The sequence below is a fragment of the Mauremys reevesii genome, linkage group 9 (assembly GCF_016161935.1).
Source record: "Mauremys reevesii isolate NIE-2019 linkage group 9, ASM1616193v1, whole genome shotgun sequence".
NCBI lineage: Eukaryota > Metazoa > Chordata > Testudines > Geoemydidae > Mauremys > Mauremys reevesii.
The window spans coordinates 94,193,458-94,217,144 of record NC_052631.1 but is presented as its reverse complement, the minus strand read 5'-3'; the positions used below and the strand labels follow the sequence as shown (position 1 = coordinate 94,217,144).

General features: G+C 41.4%; 1 protein-coding gene across 2 annotated transcripts; it reads left to right on the top strand.

The window, feature by feature from the left end:
• The first annotated feature begins 303 nt into the window (after positions 1–303).
• FMR1NB (FMR1 neighbor) lies at positions 304–22,540 on the top strand. Of its 2 annotated transcripts, XM_039488014.1 has the most exons (9): positions 396–418; positions 1,673–1,750; positions 2,100–2,384; positions 4,113–4,226; positions 5,757–5,897; positions 11,656–11,752; positions 16,271–16,413; positions 17,569–17,629; positions 22,457–22,540. In XM_039488014.1, the coding sequence occupies exons 3-8, from the start codon at positions 2,279–2,281 to the stop codon at positions 17,625–17,627; spliced, it is 660 nt and encodes a 219-aa protein (XP_039343948.1). In that variant the 5' UTR covers positions 396–418; positions 1,673–1,750; positions 2,100–2,278; the 3' UTR covers positions 17,628–17,629; positions 22,457–22,540. The 2 variants fall into 2 exon arrangements, with proteins under 2 accessions (XP_039343949.1, XP_039343948.1); XM_039488015.1 differs by lacking the exons at positions 2,100–2,384; positions 22,457–22,540 and having other exon boundaries at positions 304–418; positions 17,569–17,730.
• Positions 22,541–23,687: the final 1,147 nt, after the last annotated feature.

The following is a 23,687-nucleotide window of genomic DNA, read 5'->3' as shown; positions in this document are numbered from 1 at the left end:
TGAAACTGTCCGATTATGTTCTGCTGTTTCCCATGTTGGTGCTGCAGGGGTGGGTGAGGGTAAGGTCTGTGCCTGTAAATCTAGCACAAGGACAGGAGCAGTCTTAAGTTATTAGAAGGCCATAACTTACTCTGGTTCCAGTTGGTACTGGCTTCTTGGGGGAATAAAATTCCCTATCCCATATCTGACTTGACTTCTCCCTTTCCTCCAGATCTCTGACAAAACACTCTGGGGCATGGGCTGTTGCCAGTGTATTCTCTATTGTGACCTATCCCATTGGTAACAGAGGTTCCTATTGTCATGGACATTGCTGCCTTACTATCCTTCCTCACCTGGCCTGGACAGCTTTGCAGTGACTCCTTGGCTGAGACATAACCTCACACATCTGCCTGTTTCTGCTCTAATGACTGCGGAGAAGGTAGATAGGGAGCAAAGATGTGTCTCTAGCAGGGAAATCTGGCTCTTTGTTTCTGTTCTCTGACACCAATCCCAGGGAATGCTTTTCTTTCTTTCCCCTCTGTCCTGCAGTTTCCGTTGTATTTTCATGAATTTGTTACAACACTCAATTCACCTTTGAGGCCTTTCCTGATCTGTCCCAAAGTAAGGAATTCACACACACATCTTGGTGGAACTTTTTACTGAGCTTCCAGAAAATGGCCACCTATGTATTTTTAAAGTATTTCTAGAGTATTCTACAGTACTAATCCATCCCACTGCACATGTGTTTTTCTCTTCCTTTAGCAGCTTCTCACTCAGTTTCCTTAATCAATGGAAAGAAAACCTGTTTCAGGGGGACTATCTGAATAAAATGCCATCTTACTTTTATATCAGTTTGCCCAGCACCTAACACAATGGGGTCCTGATCTCCTTGACTGGAGTTCCTAGGTTTTACCACAATACAAATAATCATCATGATGTGCCTTTCATCCTCAGTATCCCATAAAAGCTTAATCTGTATGACATTAATTGAAGAGAGAGCCATCAGCAGGGGAGAAAATAGGTAACAGCCAGACCAACGTTGCACAGCATCCTGCAGAGCAGTGGGGAGGGAAAATGTCCAAAAATACCAGACCAAACCAACTGTTAAAGTGCTATGAGATCTTTCATGACTAGGCAGGACGGACAAGGCCTCCAGTTGTTATGCCTTCATCCAAAAGTACCTCATACTCTGACTGGATCTTCATTGATCAAGCTTGGAAGGATGAAGAACTTAACTGTCTGAGCTATAACTAGAATCTCAAGACCCAAAGGCTTTGCTTTTTCAATCTTGGCCTCTTAACCTGTACTAAAACTCTGAGCCAAGATTTTTAAAAATGATTAGAGATTGGGTTTATCTCCATTTTAGACATCCACCCTGAGATTCCCTCAAAGGGAGTCTGTTTTCCAAAAAAAAGTGCTGAGCGCCCTGCCCTCCCTATGAAAATCAGTCCCCTTTTAAGGTGTCTCCCATTAAGCACCCAAAATCTCTAGTCACTTTTGAAAATCCCTGACCATCGGGTTTTGGTAATGCTTTGTTTCTGTTTCTTTAATGGAGGAAGATACGGTTCCTTCTACTGCAGCTCTCTGTCCAACTTCCTATGCTGTATTTTTACAAACCTGCAACAAGGGAAAATCCAGTAAGGCTTTTGAGGTATGGTGACTTAAATGAACGTATAACTCTGATTTATTGCAGTAATGATGCAAATGGCAACTGGCACTCAGTTTTGGGGGAACTATGTGATTTTGGTGATGTCTCCTAGCATCTGTCCAAGTGAGTATTGCAAAGAGAAACGTATTTTAATAGAAGCAGCAAGTAATTTTACTAGGGAAAGTAAGATATTGGCTCACTGACGTTATTTTTGGCTGCAATGCGCCAAGTGCTATCAAAATTCCAGTGTTTCAAATTGCACGTCATGCTGCAGATTGATTTATGTTAAACTTTAAAAAATTAAGTATTTCTCTCCCCAAATTGTAGCCCACCTCTTTTTCTTGTCTGTCCAGGCGTTAGATGGGAAACAGTTCTCAGTCTTCTACCTGGTATTGAATTTTATTCTTTTTTACCTTTTTAATAGATTTTTTCCCACCCTAAAGAAATAATTTATAGTGTTCCCATTTTACAGTCTGACTCAACCTGTCCAAGGGTGAAATCAGGAGAGCCAGAAAGCCTGTTAAGAAGTGACGTATTTGGGCCCTGTACAGCGAGTAGCACAGAAGGGTTAAGAGGACTTTTGGCAAGCCAAGTTGTCAGGCAATGTGTGGTATGAAAAGAAGCAAACATGCATGACAGAACAACGCACATATGAGGGATCCACGCTCACATTTCACCCTTTGCTCCTTGAGATGCCAGACCACAAATGCAGCACACTTTGCCTGCAGGAAGAGGAAGAGCCATTGGTTGCTCTGCTGTGAGTACTTTTCAGGAGTGATATTGAAAGGGTTCAGACACCCTGCTCTAACATGAGGGGAAATTACTTTTTAATCACCTTCAACTCCTAATAGTCTATGAAGAGTTTACTTCCAGCCATGTATACACACATTCAGAATTTCCATATGACCCGCTGTGTTCGTGCATGGAGCCTTGCCAATCTGCAGATATCTGCTTTATATCCACAGCTATGGATGCGAATGCAGATATCTACAGACCATTTTTGCAGATTGCGGGTGGATGCAAATCCAAATTTTGTATCTGTGCAGGGATCTATTTGTGTGCAGGGCAGTTCTAGCTTCGCAGCTCTCTCTGTTCTTAGGATGGAGCCACATGCACGTTCCTTTAATAGGATTGGATTGTTCTCCAGAAGAAGGGGAAACCTAGGATTGACCAGGAATATCAGCAGTATAAGCAGTTGCCCCTGCCGCTTGATTAAAGGAGTAACTCCATAAGCTGCTAGTAATAGTAGCATCTTATTCTCTTATCTGGCCCAGCCTCTGGAGGCGAACATGTAACTTCATAATTTTTCTAAGATATGGCCACAAATTTTATTGAAAAGTAAGATGACTGCGAGCCAACCAACATTTCTGCAATATCTGCCAGTAATATCTCAGCTATGAGATGCTGGAACTCAACCTTGTGTTGACTCATGAGTCCTGGTGATTCATTACATTTTGTTTCTCAGGTTTCATCACCTCTCCTTTTAATCCATCTGTTGTTGATATTGCCTTAGCGGTATTGAGTAATGAATTTCTTTATTTCCAATTATTTGTTGTACCAAGAAAGAAGATTGTCTTGTGGTTAAGACACTGGCCTGAGACACAGGGAATCTGGATTCTATCCCTGCCTTTGCCACAGATTTCCTGTGTGGCCTTGGCAATCTCTCTGTGCTTAATTTCACTGCTTGTCAAATGTGGATAGTGATGATACTTCCTTTATCCTACCTTTGGACTGGTCTACACTACAGCTATACCTCGACCTTAGTTACGCTACTTCAGTTACTTAAGTTACATAACTGAAGTCAACATAACTTAGGTAGACTTACAGCAGTGTCTACACTGCACTGTGTCACCGGGAGACGCTTTCCTGCCAACTTACCTTACGCTTCTCGGGAAGCTGGAGTACAGAAGTCAATGGGAGAGTGCTCTGTCATCGGCTTAGCAGGTCTTCACCAGAACCACTAAATTGACACCGCTGCATCGATTGCAGCAGCGCCAAGCTAGCCGCAAGTATAGACATGGCTGTTAAAAGTGTGACCTCTGTGGGGCAAAGACTGATTCTTATGGTGTGTTGGTCCAGTGCACAATGAGCTTCTGATCTCAGGTGAGGCCTTAGTGGGCTGCTGTTATATAAATAATGAAAAGGAAATACATCTATTGTTATATGGTTTAAGTAATCTACAGTTTGCATATGAACAGTAATGCTTTAGATCTTGACAATTTCTGGTTGAAAGGATTCTTTAGTATAATTTAAATTTCACAGCTATAGTTCTTTGTTCATCTTGGTTCATGAAGCAAATTGAAGTAATATAATTGAATACAGCCAAAAAAGACATTTATACTTAACTCTGCTAGCTATCAGTAGACACAATTCATAATGACTATAAATGCCTTTGTAATAAAAGATAATCAGTATGAAAATGTCATTGCATGGAATTAATTATGTATATATTGATAGTAATAAGCTAATCATTATGAGCTTTCAGGTTTTGCTTCACCACTTCAGCATGTTGTAAAAAGAAGTGAAGTGGCACCCAGCAAACCTAAAACGAAGCTAGAAGATATATCAGGAGCTCTATTAAATTTCTTCAATCCAGTGAGTAAGTGTTGGTGTGATCATTGTATTGTTATCTCTCTTTTCCTCCATTCAATGTATTTGAAACATTCAACCCAATCTGTAAAACCTTGTTATAATATCATTTAGCAGGTTTCATTAAAAGTGGCATTATATCCATGTGACATTATGTCCACATTTGGAACACAGATTTGCTTTAATTCTTGAATGATTATTGCCTGCTGTAAGGTCCTTCACTCTAAATGACATGTTATATTCATGTTCGCAGTGTTCTATTCATACCATGCAACACTGGACACTTGCAGAGCAGTGTGTGAAAGGAAATAGTTTGTGATTTATCTATGAATATTGCTATAGACATTAATTACACGATACTTGATGCTAAAAGGTCTGATTCTGCAGTCTTCACTCACCCAGTATTCCTTTGATTTCAATATGGGACTTTCAGATGTGCAAGGAATGCAAGCGTAGTTCCCTAATGAGATCTGAGAGCAATAAGGAAAAGGAAAACCATTATGGGCAGCACTATAGGTATGCAGATCCTCAGCTGGTGTCAATCTGCATAACCTCCCTGGAAGTCATTGTCGCTACACCAATTTATACCAGTTGAAGATCTAGCCCCATAGACATGATAGAGTAACTGATTTAAATGCCTGATCCTGTATTATTTAACTGAACTGGCCATTTATTTCAATGGGTACAGGATCAAGGATGCAGTAAGTGAATTTAGTAGGATCTATATGATGTCCCACAATTGCTGTGTAAGTGTCCTATAACCAAGGGAAGGTACGTAGTCGTAGTTTTACTGAATGTCCTCTCCTCAGGCCCCCTTTAACAATTGCTAATGTTTATATTGGTATCTAACTCTTTTACATAAAAGTATACATGCTTTGTTTGGGAAATACAGTTACTCTCTTGAACAATGAAAATACCAGTTTTACAGAAAAGTAAACTGCAGATAACATGTTGGAGATCTCATTATTCATAAATATTTTATACATTTAAGACCTTTATACAGAGTTTCTGAATACATTCATTATTAAACAGCAAATGTTAAATATATTTCAAATGTACTGTAGCCATCTGGATGATATTTTCTTAGGTTTTTGTCCCTGCCTGCTGAAGATGACTTCCCAATAGGAGCATACCATTAAGTACCAGGCAAAGAGATATATAGGTAGATGCAGCATACCGTGTGGTGGGTCTTTCAGGAAACCATACATTAGAATTAAAACTTGTGAGGGTTTTTGTGTTGCATTTTCTTTGAGAAGATCTCTGATCAGAAAACAAAATCTCCGTTTCTAGTTCTTTTTCAAAACGGAAACACACAACACTGTGCTATTTACAGTCTAATATGGAGTGATTGTTCCATATCCAAAAATTGATTATACCATTCCCTTGAATGTGTTCCCCATCAAAACATGCTGAATATATATAATTATCATAACATTATAAAATATACAAATGTATAATTATTCAATACAATTATAATTATGTAATTATTTGAGCATTGTTCTTAGAACTGAAACATCATGCTTTGTTTAATTTTTGAAAGCATGTCGTCCCAAAGAAGATCAAACAGTAGTTGCTTGCCGTGCAGGAGAGAATATTAACAAGACTACTTGTCTGAAAAATAGATGTTGTCACTCTTCCAAAAAAAGCAGTCAACTGAGGTGCTATACCCCACTCAAAGACAGTAAGTAAGTCTTGTGAATTGTTGCAGAATTCTCTTAGCCAAATGCATCATCTGCTCAGATTCTGTGTTCTTCTGTTCTGTTTATTACCTTAACTTTTCAGTGTACCACTCTGACAGGCAAGCTATAGCTTGTTGTCCTGGTTGCGTATAATGTAATAGAGGGGTCAGATCACTGATACAGAATGATCTGGATTTGCTTGATAAGCTGGGCACAAGCAAATAATCTGTGTTTCAATACAACCAAATGTAAGATTATACATCTAAGAACAAAGAATGAAGACCATATTTGCAGGATGGGGAATTCAATCCTGGGAAGCAATCTGAAAAAGATTGAGGGTTCATGGTGGTATTCAGCTGAACATGAGCTCTTAATTTGACACTGTCAACAAAAGGGTTAATGTATAAACCCTTGGAAGTATAAACGGGAAGATTAAGAAAGAATAGAGAGGTTATATTGCCCCTCTGTATTTGTCACTTGTGTGACCACTAATTGAATACTGTGTCCAGTTTTGGTGTCCATAATTCAAGAACGATATTGAAAAATTGGAGAGGATTCACAGAAAAGCCATAAGAATGATTAAATGACTGGAAAACATATCTTATAGTGAAAGACTCAAGGGTTTGATCCTCAAAGGTATTTAGGCACTTAACTCCTATTGAAATCAATAGTTGTTACTTTTTGTCTTCATCAATCTAACTTTCACTTACATATTAAAGTTACTGGAAATTAGATACTCTTATTTCTTCAGAGAATATTGGAGATTTATATGGATATTAGGGCTGCCAAGTAATTAAAAAATTATGATTAATCACATGATTAAAAAAATTAATTGCAATTAATCATAATTGCACTTTTAAACAATAATAGAATACCATTTATTTAAATATTTTGGATGTTTTCTACATTTTCAAATAGATTGACTTCAATTACAACACAGAATACAACGGGTATAGTGCTCACTTTATAATTTTTGGATTAAAAATATTTGCACTGTAAAAAAAAAAATGATATTTTTCAGTTCACCTAATACGGGTACTGTAGTTCAATATATTTATCATGAAAGTTGAACTTACAAATGTAAAATTATGTATGAAAATAGTTGCATTCAAAAATAAAACAATGTAAATATTTAGAGCCTGCCAGTCCACTCAGTCCTACTTCTCATTCAGCCAATCATTCAGACAAACAAGTTTGTTTACATTTATAGGAGATAATGCTGCCCGCTTCTTGTTTACAATGTCACCTGAAAGTGAGAACAGGCATTCACCTGGCACTGTTGTAGCTGGCATTGCAAGATATTTACGTGCCAGATGTGCTAAACATTCGTATGCCCCTTCATATCTGGCACCTAAATACCTTGCAATGCAGGTTACAGAAGTGCTATGTGAATGTCTGTTCTCACTTTCAGGTTACATTGTAAATAAGCGGGCAGCATTATCTCCCATATATGTAAACAAACATGTTTATCTTAGTGATTGGCTGAAGAAGTAGGATCGAGTGGACTTGTAAGCTCTAAAGTTTTACATTATTTTGTTTTTGAGTGCAGTTATGTAACAAAAAAAAAATCTATATTTTTAAGTTGCACTGTCCCAATAAAGGGATTGCACTACAGTGCTTGTATGAGGTGAAGTGAAAAATACTATTTCTTTTGTTTGTCATTTTTACAGTGCAGATATTTGTAATAAAAAATAATATAAAGTGAGCACTGTACACTTTGTATTCTGTGTAGTAATTGAAATCAATGTATTTGAAAATGTAGAAAAAATCCAAAATATTTAAGATGTTTCAATTGATATTCTATTGTTTAACAGTGCGATTTAAAACTGTGATTAATCATGATTAATTTTTTAATCACGATTAATTTTTTGAGTTAATTGCGTGAGTTAATTGCAATTAATTAACAATCTTAATGGATATGGTTTATATCAGAACTCTGTCAAAGACAAGATACTAGATGAGAGTGGTTCTGGGAGATTTGCCATTGACTTCAGTGGGAATAGGATCAATCCCTAAGAAAACTCTGCAAAAGTTACAGACGTCAATATTACAATGGAAGGTAATTTCTAGTTGAGATGGGTCTGAATGAAAGACTGGCTTAACTTTACAGCTCATGTAAACTAGCATATCTACATTGACTTGAATGCTGCTACACCAATTTATGTGAGCTGAAGATCATCATCATATTCCCATAACGCCACTGGTATTTAGGGGAGCGACAAAGCTCCTCCACTCCTGTCTATTTCAATGGTTCCTCAGCTGTGCCCCAGGTTTTTCAGCTCAGCTTCCACAGCTCTTTGCCATGTTGTTTTCAGGTGGCCCAGTTTTCGCTTGCCTTCAGGTGTCCATCTTATTGCTACTCTGGTGATGGAATCAGTTTCTGTCCGAAGCACATGGCCGATTCATCTCCAATGCCTCCTGGCAATGATGGTGCTCATATCTTGTTGGCTGCACTGTGTCAATAGATCTTGGTTTGAGATTGTTCTGGGCCAAAAGATACAGAGGATTTTTTAAACGAGTTGTATGGAATGAAGACAGTTTGGACATGTCATATTTTCTCATGCCTCACCATTCTGCACTATAAAGTAGTGTTGAAATTATGCAGCTCTGATAAATCTTGAGTTTGGTTTTGGTGTTGTATTTTGATGATTTCCAGACCATATTTAAGCTCCAAAGGTGTCCCTGGCTTTATTGATTCTGTTCCCGATGTCCTGGCTTGTTCCACTGTCCTGGCTGATGGTGTTGCCCACATATGGGAATGTTTCTGCATTGGTGAGAACATGATCCTCTATCCATACTGGTGATGGTGAGGCAACATTAAAGGCCATGATATCTGTCTTACTGCTGCTGATTTTCAGTCCAATTTGCTGGCTGAATGCGTTGGGTTGAATTGTTTTTTCTTGTATATCATGTTGAGTATGTGATAGGAGAGCAAGATCATCTGTGAAGTCCAGGTCTTAAAAGGATGAGAAGTGTCCTTTCAATGCCTCTTGGCATGTCTTCTGCTGTACACTGCATTACCCCGTCAATGGCAATGTGGAAGCAGATTGCAGACATGACACACCCCTGACGTATTCCTGTTTTGACTTCAAAACTGAGCTGACTGTGATCAACACTGCATGTAAAGTGGGAATAGAAGCTTTGAATGATGTTGATTATATGGCCACAGAATGCACCACAGGCTGGACCTGTGAATGCTATCAAAAGCCTTCTCAAAGTCTATGAGGTTTATGTAGAGTTGCCATTGCCATTGTAAGCATTGTTCTATTATGTTTCATAAAGTGAATATCTGCTCTGTGCCTCCACGCCCATTCCAAAAAATGGCTTACTCTCTTCTGAGAATGCTATCGACTGCCTCTGATATATGCTGGAGTATGATCTTACACCAGGGGTCGGCAACCTTTCAGAAAGGGTGTGCCGAGTCTTCATTTATTCACTCTGATTTAAGGTTTCGCGTGCCGGTCATACATTTTAATGTTTCTAGAAGGTATCTTTCTATAAGTCTATAATATATAACTTAACTATTGTATGTAAAGTAAATACGGTTTTTAAAATGTTTAAGAAGCTTCATTTAAAATTAAATTAAAATGCAGAGCCCCCCGGACCGGTGGCCAGGACCCAGGCAGTGTGAGTGCCACTGAAAATCAGCTCGCGTGCTGCCTTTGGAACACGTGCCATAGGTTGCCTACCCCTGTCTTACACCACTGAGAGTTCCTGTCTTTGGTATCTTCACCTTGAACCCCATTGGTCCATTCACCTGGCACTTTTTCCCTTTCCCAGACTCATGTGAATAGAGGGGCCAAGATAGATGCGGCTAACTTGGGATTTACCTTGAACAATTCTGGGTGGGCTGGTCTACACTACTACAAAAAAAAAAATAAGAATATAAACTTCAGCTCAGAAGAACGGAAGTGAGCTGAATGATATCTTATATCGATAACTTACCGTCCTCACGCGGCGCGATCGTGTCGGCTCTCTCTCTCCGCCCGCGCGCCGCCCGCGGGGCGGTGTGTGGAGATCGATCGATAGGCGAAGTGGGATCGGATATATCGCGTCGCGATGAGAGACGATATGATATCCCTGAAAAATCGATCGCTACCCGCCGATACGGCGGGTAGTGTAGACGTAGCCCATGCAAGTTATCCTTGCCAGGAGCTTTCCCATTTTTTAAGGATTTGATGGCTTGACTGATGTCTTCCTTAGTTGGGGTGTCTGTATTGATTTCAAGATCTGGCATCATATTTCCATAAAACCCCAAAGAAATATTCATAAGTTAACATTTTTACCATTCAATTTCCATTTATTTGAGCACTCAGCACTAATAATGGAAACAGCAAACCAAAGTAAGGCCAAATTCTGATACCTTTACTCCAGTTTCGTAGCATCTTATTCCAGGAGCGATTCCACTAGCTTGAGGGGGAACTATTCACAGAGTAAGGTACTATTCACTGTGAGTCAAGCTACCAGAATCTGTAAATTAGTGAGAGGCATGACACAGTCATAAAGTCTTTAATAATATTCATCTATGATTTGGCTATGTTATGTGTAAATAGAACGTTCACCATAGTGGAGAGCAAAGATATACAGTGAATTACAGTTCTCCAGTTCAGTTCAGGACACACACTGAAATGAACGTTAACATTAAATATGCTTATTTAGCAGCAACTGCTTGATTCCTCATTTAATTTAAGCTTTTATTGTTTGGAAGTAAACATCAAGGGCATAATATTTTACCTAGTTATCTGTTTGTAAATTAATTGGCTATGTGAATACTCCAGGATGTACAACATATGTCCAAAGAAAACACACACACTTATGGCCCTGGGAACACATGCTGTGTGCATCATAACAGCAGAGATCGATCTGTTGACAAAAGACAAACACTTAACAGACATTAGACCCAGGGCACTCACATTTCTGTAAGCGACTCAAGGGCTTGATCTTGGGAGTTTTGCCATTGGCTTTAATGGGAACAAGCTCAGTCCCTAAGAAAATGTTGCAAAAGCTAGAAACATCAATCCTGCAATGGTGAAAGGTAATTTCTAGCAGAGGTAGCCAGAGGTGCTGGAACTAAGGGTCTTGGGTGTGCTGCCACACCCTCTGGCTTGCAGTGGTTTCCATTATATACAGGGTTTACAGCTTGATTAAACGCCTACAACACCACCACTATAAAAATTGTTCCAGCACCCCTGGAGGTGGTTCGGAACTGGAATAGCAGCCTAAATTTTCATGATTGGCTGGTGATTTTATAAGCAGCAAAGAGTCCTGTGGCACCTTATAGACTAACAGACATTTTGGAGCATGAGCTTTCGTGGGTGAATACCCACTTCGTCGGATGCATGTGGATAAGGTGCCACAGGACTCTTTGCTGCTTTTACAGATCCAGACTAACACGGCCACCCCTCTGATACTTGGTGATTTTATGTGTCTTAATTTTTGGGTGCCCAATTTGAAATACATTTAAAGGAGCCTCATTTTTAGGCTCTGGGCATACACAATTGCAAGTTACTTCTAAAAAACCAGAGGCTTCCAGTTGAACCTGTCAAATATCTGTGATGTTTGGATTCAGATCAGATTCCAGATTTGATCTTTTAAATCTGGATTCGTTTCTAACATCTGCTTATTTTGCTCATGTAACAGGACTATTTAAACACATCTGGCTTTCTTAGATGTTGTTTTCTCTATTGCATCAGTCAGGTATGTTTGAATCTAGCTCTCTAGATCACACACAATTAATATATACTTCTATTGAACCAACAGGACTTCAGCTGACACTGCGACTGTTTGCACTTGGAATAGGAGGAATGATTATTTTGGGGTGTCTGCCACTTCTCTGCTGTACATATTTACAGGGAAGGTAAGAAAATATTGTGTGATGCTGAACTAAACACACATCACACTACCGCAGTAACTTGGAAGTGTGGACTGTAGATGTGTTTAAAGCCATTAAGGGGGAAGAGAGCAGAAAGCAGTCAAGTCAGTTGTATAGACATCAAAAAAGAATGGTTTTATTTTAAAACCCTCATAAAAAGTAAAAATAATTTGACTTGGAAAATGTTCAGGTAACAGATTCCAGGTACTATTTCTGTACACAGTCACCCCTTCCAAAGACCCAGGTTTGTAGCCTTTCAGCCTAATCTTGCAACTGTCTTTGCTTGGGAGGACCCATGCACCAGGGAAGAAACCCATTTACTTGAATGGGGCTTTAAGTAGCTGTAGAGATCGGCCTGCAAGGACTTCTGGGCAGGATTGCTTGCTTGGAGCAGGAGGTATTCAAACCCTGCTTTCCCCTTTCCCTACCCCAGCCCTCTGCTCCCCCTCCCCTTCTCAGCTCGCCAACTCCTGCTCGGCTCCACCAAGTGCACTTGCTCTCCCAGCTGTGTCCCCTCCTGCAACCCCAGCCAGCCTCTCCCTGCTGCCTGTTGGCTCACTAGCTCCGGAAACTTCCTCCATGCTGCAGCTACCTTGATCTTGCTCCACATACCAGTGCCTGCTGTTGTCCTAGCCCAGCAGAAATGAGAGCGTGGCAGGGGGAGTGCTTCCAGGACACACGTGGGGGTGGGAGTGAGTGGGGAGTGACCCACCTAGGCCCTTCCCAGTACCACATTGTTTTAACCATTTAAAGAAATTTGCCGGAATTTCTGTTTGCCGGAAGCTGGGAATGGGAGATAGGGGATGAATCACTTGATGATTACCTGTTCTGTTCATTCCCTCTGGGGCACCTGGCATTGGCCATTGTCAGAAGACAGGATACTGGGCTAGATGGGCCTTTGGTCTGACCCGGTATGACCATTCTTGTGTTCTTATTTCCCCCATTATCCTCCCCTAACCCAGAGTAAAAGGGCACCAAGAAGTACCATCTGTGAACACAAAGCTGACAAACAAGAAGTAGAACAAACCAAATGACCACTTTGGGCCAGGTTCACAAAGATACGTAGGCGCCTAACTTCCATTGAAATCAATGGCGTTAAGTGCCTAAATAATTTTGTCAATCTCGGTCTTAGTCTGGCAGTGCCTCAGTTATTTCAAGGGGAAGCTGCAGTGCTGCATACCCAGCTGGGGTGAGGGCACGAATAGCGGCTCTGGTAACTCACCCAACATTTGCCCAACCCAGCATGGGCTGCTGTGCTGTCTAGAGGGTGGTCCACCATCGTGTCCACTGACAGAGAAAACTCAGAAACAGCAGTGAAAGGGGGAGGGGCGAATATTGCCCCAGTGCTAAGAGTGATTGCTTTTTGTAGTATAAGGGTAAGTGGAAGGAAACAAGAAAACTGCCCCATATTTGCCCCATCTCTCCTCACCAGTACAGGGAGGGCAAAACCTTTTCTTTCACCTCAATCTTAGAGGGCACTTCTGCAAAATGCAAAAGTTATTTATGGCAGAAAAATGGCTACTGCACAGGCAGTAACATGCAACTGCGGATCAGGAGTGTAGGAAACATTGAGAGTGTTATATGAATGGTTTACAGTATTGATATTATGGTGCCGTTCAGAATATATATGCTGTTATGGTGATGGGGAAAGGTTTATTCTCCTAAGATGGACATTCATATTGAATGGATAACACTTCATATAACACGAATAGCTCAGTTAAGGTGATAGAACTGCCATTTTTTTCTTAAGAATATTTTCTGTGTGCGCAATTTGCTGTACTAAAAAGATACCAGCAGGCTGTGCGGGCGGACGGATGGACACACACACACACACACACCCCTCTCTCAGTCGTTTGAGCATTGGCCTGCTAAACCCAGGGTTCTGAGTTCAATCCTTGAGGGGGCCACTTAGGGAACTGGGGTAAAAATCTGTCTGGGGATTGGCCCTGCTTTGAGCAGGGGGTTGGACTAGATGACCTCCTGAGATCCCTTCCAACCCTGAGATTCTATATGCACACACTCTCCTACTAATGCTGCGGTTCGCCAGATGGCTATTTGCTCGAGAGTTCCACATTTAGATACCTCCTGCTGTGCCAATTGCTACATTACAACTTACACTGTGCTCAACAGCTGATGTTCAGAATGCAAAGAGCCACACTGAGCTGTCAGTGACTCTGGAACCAGGAGGCAAAAAATTAGCATAAAACGATCTTCAAAAAATTGCTTGAAAATGAATTAATGTTTGTTCTTTTGGAGAGAACTCGCGTTAAGGTTTAAATGCTCATTTTTGCGTTTTTTGTTGTTGTTTTTCATTATACAGTTTAACTAGGAATATTGCTCTTTTGCTAAGAGGGCTTTTGTAATGTGGTGATTAACCAGATGCTAAATGGTTTTAATTTCCAGCATCATATATTGGAATTCTAGGAAAGAAGCAAACCTATAACATAGTAACTTTGATAGCGTTTTGGTAGTTTGAGAAGGCTGCTGATAGAGGAGGAGGCCTTGACAAACATTCTCCTGATGGGCCATACCTTGGTACCCGGGAAGAATTTCTGATGGCTGCATCAGCATCCCAGAGACATGGCAGAACAGTTCTCAGTGGAGTCCTGCATGCAGCATTCATGCAGTTTGTAATGTAGCTGGTGGGGTGGGAGTTTTAAGTACGTTCTAGAGCTACAAAAAATTGGCTTCTGTGACTGCTGGAAAAACTCTTGGAGCATCGGGCAGTGGATTCACCAGAAACACCAAGCTTCTCCTAGGCCTGCCTCAAACCTCCCAGTAAAAGAGTACAGAGAGTGCTCCTGCAGAGCTGAGCTCCTCATCAGCTGCCACAAATTATGCCATTTTCCACAGCAGAGCTTGCACCAGTTCTGCATCTAGGGACCGCCACATCTACAGGCAGAAGGGAGAGGTAGGATTTCTTTATATGCACTCTAGCCTTCTCCTCTGGTCCAGTTCTAGCTCAGGTCACCAATTTTCTGGTTGTCTTCCTAGTTCTAGACATATCTCCAGACCACGCTACATTTGGGCATAGTTAGAGATGATTGGTTGTCTACTCAGGAGATGCCCAGCACTGCCCACAGTATGTCTCGTTCTAGTCAATGCTATAATTAGTCACTACAGTCAATGGGTTTTTGTTCCTCATACTTCCTCACTATTGGTCTCTGTCTCTGCCTTCTCTCAGGTGGGAAATTTGAGCTACACAGGATACACTTCTGTTATTTCTCCCCTAATTTGCTTTCCTCTCCATTCTGTTGTCCCTCTCCTGGGCTTTTTTTTTTTTTTTTTGATGTTCCCATCCCCTTTTCACATCATTTTTCCTTTCCTTGAGTTCTGATTTTTATCCCATGCCCATCACCGTGGTATCTGAGCTTCTCTCTTTCATTGCCCTGGTGTTTCCTCTTCTGGCTTACCCACCCCACCTCCTGCCAGGATAAGTGGGAAAGGTGACCCAATGGGCAGATACTTGAAAAATATGTGGATGGTCCACAGCTGAGTCCTCCTGGTATAGATCTTTAATGAGTACCCTTCATTTCACACTTCAGAATTCCTAAAGAGGTGCTACAAGATCGGGTTTGGTGTTTTGTAGCTGTGGAGAAACTTGCTGGCCATTTTTGCCTTACTAGAATCATTGATTCACACTGGGGATGGTTGAGCCTCATGGAGTTCATAATTTTGCAAACCTCATGAACTATCTTTGGGAACTCCCAAAAGTAGCTCCAGGTTGAGAATCTCCCCCACCCCCATGTAATATCCATGTTTTATCAAGGGTGTCAAATACAAAAATAAATTTAGCTGAAGGGGAACCCTATGCTGTGGGTTAAGGCTAGAAAAATCCCAAAATGCTAGGCTAACACCAGAGGGCCAGATCATCAGGGCTGGTCTAAGTTGCATTGGCTACAACAGCCCCTCAGGGGTCATTCCAGCAACCAGGGACTGTTGGAGTGCAATTCCATGGTCATTTCCTTGGCCATGTGATCTACATAAGGGGGATCCCAGATGGCCACTTAAACAGATTTAATGGGACCAAGGATTTGATCCACAGTATCTACATTTTCATTAGATTTTTTCCCTTTCTTCCTCTTTGCTTCCATTGTTCAGTCTCTCCTTAGTAAAATATGAAGCCAATAAATTTGAGTGAAACATCTGAACTCACATTGTTCCAGCTGGTTCAAAATGATGAAAGATAAATATGACCATCTCTAGTTCAAAGATAATATGACAACTAAAGTAGTTGATGCAAATGGATTTTAGAGAAGAATAGGAAAGAGGTTTGGAATATATGGTGAAAAAGCAGAGAAGTCCTTGCAAGAAAACCTCAGAGATGGCAAAGTCTATCCAGGTGCTTTTCCTAGCCTGAAACTCCTTTAACTTCTAGGGCTGAAATCCTGACCCTACTCAAGTCAATGGGACTTTTGCCAGTCAGGATTTCACCCTAGGTCTTTGTGATCTTTCCTCCTTTGGATAGGACTCAATTTCAGTTGCAGTTTTAATGTGTTGCAGTAAGTGTGCCAACCCTTTGCTAAGAGCAAACAAAGAAGTTGAGCAAATTGTTCAGAAGCAAACAGATATGAGTGAAAACATTGGTGGCTATTTACTGGATTTACTTAGAGAAGATGCTAAGGATCGCAAGCAGAAGAAGAAAGGTAGGGATTTGATTTAAAAGTTCATCTAAACCGTTAATTGTTAGAGTATTACCTCGGTGTTTCAGTTAGTGTTGTTGCCTTAGTACCTATTCTTTAACTGTATAGCAATAAACACCGGCAGCCAGCCTCTAGATCAGGGGTCGGCAACTTTTCAGAAGTGGGGTGCCGAGTCTTCATTTATTCACTCTAATTTAAGGTTTCGCGTGCCAGTCATACATTTGAACGTTTTTAGAAGGTCTCTTTCTCTAAGTCTATAATATATAACTAAACTATTGTTGTATGTAAAGTAAATAAGGTTTTTAAAATGTTTAAGAAGCTTCATTTAAAATTAAATTAAAATGCAGAGCCCCCCGGACCAGTGGCCAGGACCCAGGCAGTATGAGTGCCACTGAAAATCAGCTCGAGTGCCGCCTTTGGCACGCGTGCCATAGGTTGCCTACCCCCGCTCTAGATCAATAAACTATGCCAACAGGCCCAATTTATTAGGTATCACCCCAATTTTTTGGCATGGGAGAAGTAGGGGATCTGCACGGTCAGAAGGAAAAATCCTTTCCTCTTCTCTAGGCTGAAGAATGACACTGGAGTCTCACCATTGCCAATACTGCAGCCCTGAGTTTGCAATAGCCCCCACTGCTCCTTCAGGTGGATCTGTGCACTGGTGGATCCACTGGCCCTGCCCCCACTCCTCCCAGTCAGCCCCACCTCTGCAAAAACTCTATTGTGTTAGGTGCATGGAGGAACCACCGAAGAGTCAGGTTAACCTGCTCACAGGAGCTGAGGATCCATTGCAAAGACCTGAAAAATCTTATCCTGCCAGGCCAGAGTGGAGAAGGATGGGCAGGATTTAGCTCTGTGGTCTCTGCATGATCACATAGGATCAGATTCTGCCACCCTATCTTGCACAGAGGAGCACTTTACTTCACGAGTAGCCTCATTGAAATGAATGGGACTGATGGTGGAGTAAAGTGGTGCTTCCCCTGTGTGAGGATATCATAATCTGGCCCATAATGAGTAACATTTAACAATGGAGTGAAAAGGGCCATCAGTCAACGATAAAACCTGAAAGCAAGAGCATTAGTTTAGAGCAAAGGAGATTTTAAACACTACCCTAACTCTGCCTTTACACTGTGTTTGCTATTTCTTTTTCCTTTATAGAGAAAATGCCAGCTGATCTTGAACAGCCCAGGCAAGACAAGGATGCCAATGTAACCTGAGAGTATGTCAGAAAACGAGTTGTTTTTTGTTAGTGTCAACATCCTGTGATAATCGATGCTGAGTTTTTGCACCAGAAATTCGTAATATTTTGTAAACTGACATCTTCATCAGCGTATTCACCTCCATGTCATTTAAATATCTCCTGGGAGGAGCACTGTCATTGCTAAGAAGGCTTATGCTACAGGGGGCAGTTCCTCAGTCAATGTTAAAGCCAGTCCTCCGTTAATAATATACTAGAGTCCTCTTAACTGTAATACCTCTGAGCAAGGCAAGTAAGAGCTCTAATTAAGCGATTGTCCCAACGAAGAGTTAAATTAAGACACTTACATAGCCAGCTAAATTCATTATCCTTTACTGGAAGGTATAAAATCTACATGTAAAATTTCCCTGGAATCAGGAGATTTAGAAGCACAAATCAGCTGATGTGGCTTGGGTTTTGGATTAGCATAATTAATTAATTAAGCCCCGTGTGTCCTGAGGAGCAGGTGTTGCTTGATGTCCAAGTGTAATAGTTGGAACAAGCTTTTGTTGTGTCTGTGCTTGACGTTTTTCCTTAACTTTTCACCTCCACTAGTGGTAGCAGTGGCTTGGTAACTTAAATCACCATGTCTCAGGAGCTTTGTCTACCCTTGAGCATTGTGACATTAGAAGTTGAACTGATGTGATTGAACCAGTGTGAGTAGCTGTGGTGCAGCACACAAGCCACCCTGCTTCCGGTGCAGTTCTCGCCTGTGTTCACATGCAGCACTCGAATCAATTGATGAAATTGCACAGTCACCATGGGTACTTATCCTATGGATTCTGACACAGCTCCCTAAAGCACTGAATTGTGGGAAGTCATGCACAGTGTTCTGACATCCTAAAGGATTTGTGGAAGGAAGTCCCTTAACTCCTGGAGAATTGCCGGCATTTTGGCTATTTATTCCAAAAAAAGGAGCTCAGGTTGGGGTGATCAGAGCTCGCTCTCTGCTAAGTGAGCACATTTGGTGACTGCAAACCTTAAAGTTCAGCACAGATTGTCCAAGGAGTTCCAAAGGCAACAGTGTAGCGCACGTGGGCAATCAGAGACCAAGACCAGTGGTTCATGGACTTCAAGCTACAGTTCTTGGATGGAGGCTTTTCTATCTCTGCCCCATGCTAGCTAGCTCCAGGCAAAACGACACTTTGGGGGCCATGGCCATGACTCATTGACTGCTAGAGCAAGTTGTTCTTGGGACTTGGAATGAGTAGCACCGACTGCAGAATTTCCAAGGCATGGGAGACATTTCTGTGCCTGTTTGAGGAACTTTCAACCACATTACAGCACCAGACCACCAGCATGAGGACTCTGGTCACAATGGAAACGAGTGTGGTGATCACCCTGTGGAAACTGGCTACCTTGGATGCTTACTGGATACCAGTTGTGGGTTGGGAAGTTCATTGTTCAGCGTGTTGTGCTGGAGGTGTGCATGGCAAAACTTCAGGTACTGCTAGAGATGTGATTCAGGTGACTGGAGGGCTTTGAACACTTACGTTGCCCAAACTGTGCAAGTGACATTGAGAAATAACCCCGAGCCCATTCTGAGCCAGCCATGTCAGTCCAAAGAAGATGGGAACATCAATGATTACCGCTCCATGGTGATGCAAGCACTGATGGACCCTCATAACCAGTTTTTGGAGATTTTCATCATTTGGTGTGCGTAAAATGCACAATGCCAGAATTTTGAAGAACTCAGCTCTGTTCAGGAGAGGACAGCATGGGGCACTCTTTGCAAGCCAAAGAATAACTATTAATGTGGTCTCCGTCCTTACTGTGATTCTTGGAGACTGCATACCTATTGATTCCTTGGACTTGAAATCATACCATTATCACAGCAGTCATGGCAGACAGACACCACTTTAACTGCAGAGGCAGCAGGTGGAAAATAGTTTGTGTGTGGCTGGGGGTGTGTACGTATTTGGGTAGCTTATGGTAAGGAAAAGTAGCCTGCTGCAATGCAATGACAGTGCAATCAACGACCTTGCTGCTGATTATGCACACCCGTACGCAGACCCTTTAGAGCTTGATATTTCACCCACTGCCAGTACCAGGTGAGGGACCTTTGGAAGAGCTGCTTTAGGTATTAATTTTGCAAACAAACAAGCCAGTGATGCTTTTGATGTTGCGCAGGGGATGACAGTGACTAGTGTTTGCATTTTAGAGCTGACGTCTATTTGCTGGTTCTAGATGTTGTTTTCATGAATTGTGATGTCTGGCAAAATGCATTTAGACTAAAATGAAGAAGAATTTCCTTGTCCATGAACTTAGGGGCACTATCATTGCTGAAATATGCATGTGACAGATCAAATATACCCTGGTGGCTGCTGATGATTATGGGATAGAAAGCTGTGCTTTGGAGAAAGTTAGGGTTTCATTTGGTGCATCATGATTTTGATTTGAAGAGTACTAAATTCCTTTTGTTTACATATCGTTGGCAGTACGGCTGCTTTCAGTATCACATAATGTCTTGACAACAAGAGCCACGCTGTTAAAACAACTTTATTTAACATCAAACAAGCAGCGTAGCTGCAGTAACTATGTCTGGCAGCACCACACCCAAACGAATGGAAGCAAAAAATATAGGCCACTGGCAGATACTACAACGAATGGAAATGTGGAACAGTTGGGTTTCTGTTCTCCCTGGTCTGACTATAGGCTGGTGTAGCGTGCATAACTAGGAGTTCAAGGAAAAGATGTGACAGGCCAACCTGTGGAGTTGTCACATTAGTGAGGTACATGCTGCAGAACTTGTGAATGGCACATTGTCTGCCTAAATTCTCTATTGCTCCTGCTGTCTCATCTTAGCCAAGCTGAACGTATTCCCTCATTGCTTCAAAAGCTTCATGATGGGCCATAAACATCTGAGTTGGAATTTTCAAAGCCACATAGGGAATTTAGCCACACAACTCCCACTGAAATTGAAAGTTGTGCAGCTAAATCCCCTGGTCAGCTTTGATTTCCCCCCCAAAAAAAGTTATCTGTCTCTTCAGATTCTTCTAATCTACTCTATCACTCTCACCGTTATCTCTTCTTTATCTAGCTCTAGAAAGAAGTCAGTCCTGCTTCTAAACCTCCACCAGAAGTTGAGACTGGATGATGGGAGATGGATCACTTGATAATTGCCCTGTTCTGTTCATTCCCTCTGAAGCATCTGGCACTGGCCACTGTTGGAAAACAGGAAACTGGGCTAGAGGGACCATTAATCTGACCCATTATGGCCATTTTTATGTTCTTATGGCCCGTAGATTTGTCAAGCTCTCACAGCGTCTTGAGTTGCAGGATGCCTGCTTACTTTTGGCTTGTTGATGGTTCACCATTTCCCACATGCACTGGCTGAATACCTCCTACTTTTATCAGAGTACAATTTGCAACAACTTTTCTAACAGTTCATGTTTTGGTCTTGTGAACTTATGGGAGGTAAAATGATTCCTGTCGACTCACAAGGGAACTTGTATTTAACCTCCTTCCTCTCAAATACCTCATCTATGAGAGTAAAGTCATAGGACTTGGCCATGCTTCAGTGACATCAACTTATCACAAGCTCAAAATCTTTGTTTGGGAGAAGATATTTTTCCCCCTTGTTCACAACTTTGCTTTGTAATACGGGTGATTTCCAAATTCTAGTAAATAGCAACACATTTTGAAAAAGACATTGAGGTCACATGCCCCTTCAGGCTACTGAACACTATGCTTGGTAGGAAGTATCTGTAGACTCGGATTCTTAGTGGCTTAGTGTTATCTTAATCATTCATGTTTTTAGTATTATAATTCATTAGCTGTATTGTGGTAGCACCTAGAAGCCCTAGTCACGGACCTGGACCCGATTGTGCTAGGCACTGTACAAACACCGTGTTTCTCTGTCCCATTCACATAGTTTAAGACTTTTTGCTACAAATTGGCTCTAAAACGGTCCCTTGCTTTCCAACTGGGGAAGGCTAATGTTCTGAAAAAGTGAATCGCGAGTTTGATTCATTTGACCACATTGGATCAGTAGTTATCCAGCACCAAGACTGCGCTCTCAGATATGTTAAAATGAAATCAGATAATTGCTTTCGGTACCAAACACGTCCTGGTGTCCATTTCACTATTATCCAGGGTCAGGTCTGTCACTTGAATGTCACATTACAGAACATTCATTCACAGCCACGACAGTGATGGTACCTGTCCTAAGTGCAGTCTCATACAGAGAGATACTTAGATCAGCTGTTATATGTCCCAAAAATTGATCACCCACATTTGCTAATTATCCCGACTATCAAAAATTTACAACTCTATTTTGTAAGGGTCATTTCTGTGAACACGGTAAACCTGTCTGGGCCTGATTCTGACCTTATTACTCTAAACTATCTTGGTATCCCTGAGTCTCCCTCTGTGCAATACAGAACTATTTGTAACGATACCAGCCATTCTGCATGGGGTTGAACCAGCCCTGAATCCCCTTTTTGCTCAAAGAAGGGGGTATGGCATAGGCTAGGAGACAATCAAAGCATGCATATTGATTGGAAATGTTTTCTCCATCCCTCCGACACACATTCCCCCCACCACACCTCGGTGGTGGAATGTGACGGAAGCTGTAAAACATTGTGTGTACAGTTCCCCAAATACAATCGTGTGTCATCCTTAAGAACAGAGCTTCCATTAAGTGAATTTACAGGCATTTAGAAAACGGCTTACATGTTAGAATAATCAAGAGCCACAAGATGGCACTGTAGGAAAACATTTTCTCTGAGGCTTTACTTTTGCTGGGTAGGATGCAGTTGCTGCTGCTGCTGCTGCTCTTTTTAAAAGAAAATCTCTATTGATCTTTAGCTTTTACACCGTGGCTCATCAAGTCGCAAGAAGGCAGAAATGGCACAGGAGAGCAATGGTTACGCAGTAAAAAAGACAACCTAATACAGCATATGATGACAAGGCTTTAGGAGACTTGCAAATGCCTGCTTGTGGCTTCAAGTCTGCTGTCTGTTCTATGGAGGTGAACCGAATCAAACCAAAACATCTCTCAATCGTGTTTCCTTGTCTTCATAAAGCTAATGTAAATATACAGCTAAGCCAGCTGCCTAACTTTACAATAACCAAGTCTACTCAATTACCCCTCATTTTTTTAATGTTAATGTAGAGAATTGAAAAGATTTTGTAAATAATTTGTTAAAAGGAACGTTGAGAGAAAAGTCAAGTTATGACTTTCTCCTATAAACAGTGATGCCAACTCTCACAATATTTGATGCTTTCCTTTACGGCCCAGAACCTGGATTCATGAGCATTCCGTTTTTTAAAAAATGAGGGCTAACTCCTTGCCCTGAGGGTGGCAGAGAAAACCTGGAAGACGTGAACCAAAAAGGCACAAAAACGCAAACTCAATTTTTAAAAACAGCCTCATGATTTTTAAGCCAATCTCATAATTTTGGGGGCCTGATTTGTGATTTTTTTTTGTAAAGCTTGAGGTAGACAATACTGAGAAAAGGATGCTTTGCTTAGTTAATTTCACCTAACTGGATTGCATGTGAATTCAGAAAGAGCAGAGAAGAGAGAAGCACATAATTAGTGGCACAGTATAACGACACAATAAATACTTATTTCCATCTTGTTACCATGCCAGGGATACAAGGTTGAAATCCTACCTGTCCTGTGATCCTTTTCTGGCACAAACTGGGAGCAATGCAGAGGTGGGATGCTTGGCCCTTGTGGGAAGGAAATGCTTAATGTTCCTCTACAAAAACCTTGCTGGCAGGTTCCAGAATGACATTAATTTCTAGAGGCAGGCGTACTGAGTTCTTGTTGGTTACAATGAGCAGACTACCAACAGGCCATATGCCTCTAAGGATAGGTGGAAGAATATGGGGAAATGTGGGTATTCTTAGGTTTCATGTGAGGCTTGGAGAACAGTGGTGGGATGGAGAAGATATTAAGGTCAAAGGCTAACTGAATAACTCTCTTCCTTTGCCATATCTGCGTCAGTTGATCCCACAATCTCTTTTCATAAATGTGTAGTTTGTGTCTAACTGAACTCAATGGGCTAATAAATTGACAATCTGTGATAAAA

Coding starts and splice junctions, on each gene's coding strand:
- FMR1NB (XM_039488014.1), top strand. CDS start 2,279: ATGAGGGATCCACGCTCACATTTCACCCTTTGCTCCTTGAGATGCCAG. Junction 4,227..5,756: donor AAATTTCTTCAATCCAGTGA/GTAAGTGTTGGT, acceptor AATTTTTGAAAG/CATGTCGTCCCAAAGAAGAT. Junction 5,898..11,655: donor CTATACCCCACTCAAAGACA/GTAAGTAAGTCT, acceptor TTGAACCAACAG/GACTTCAGCTGACACTGCGA.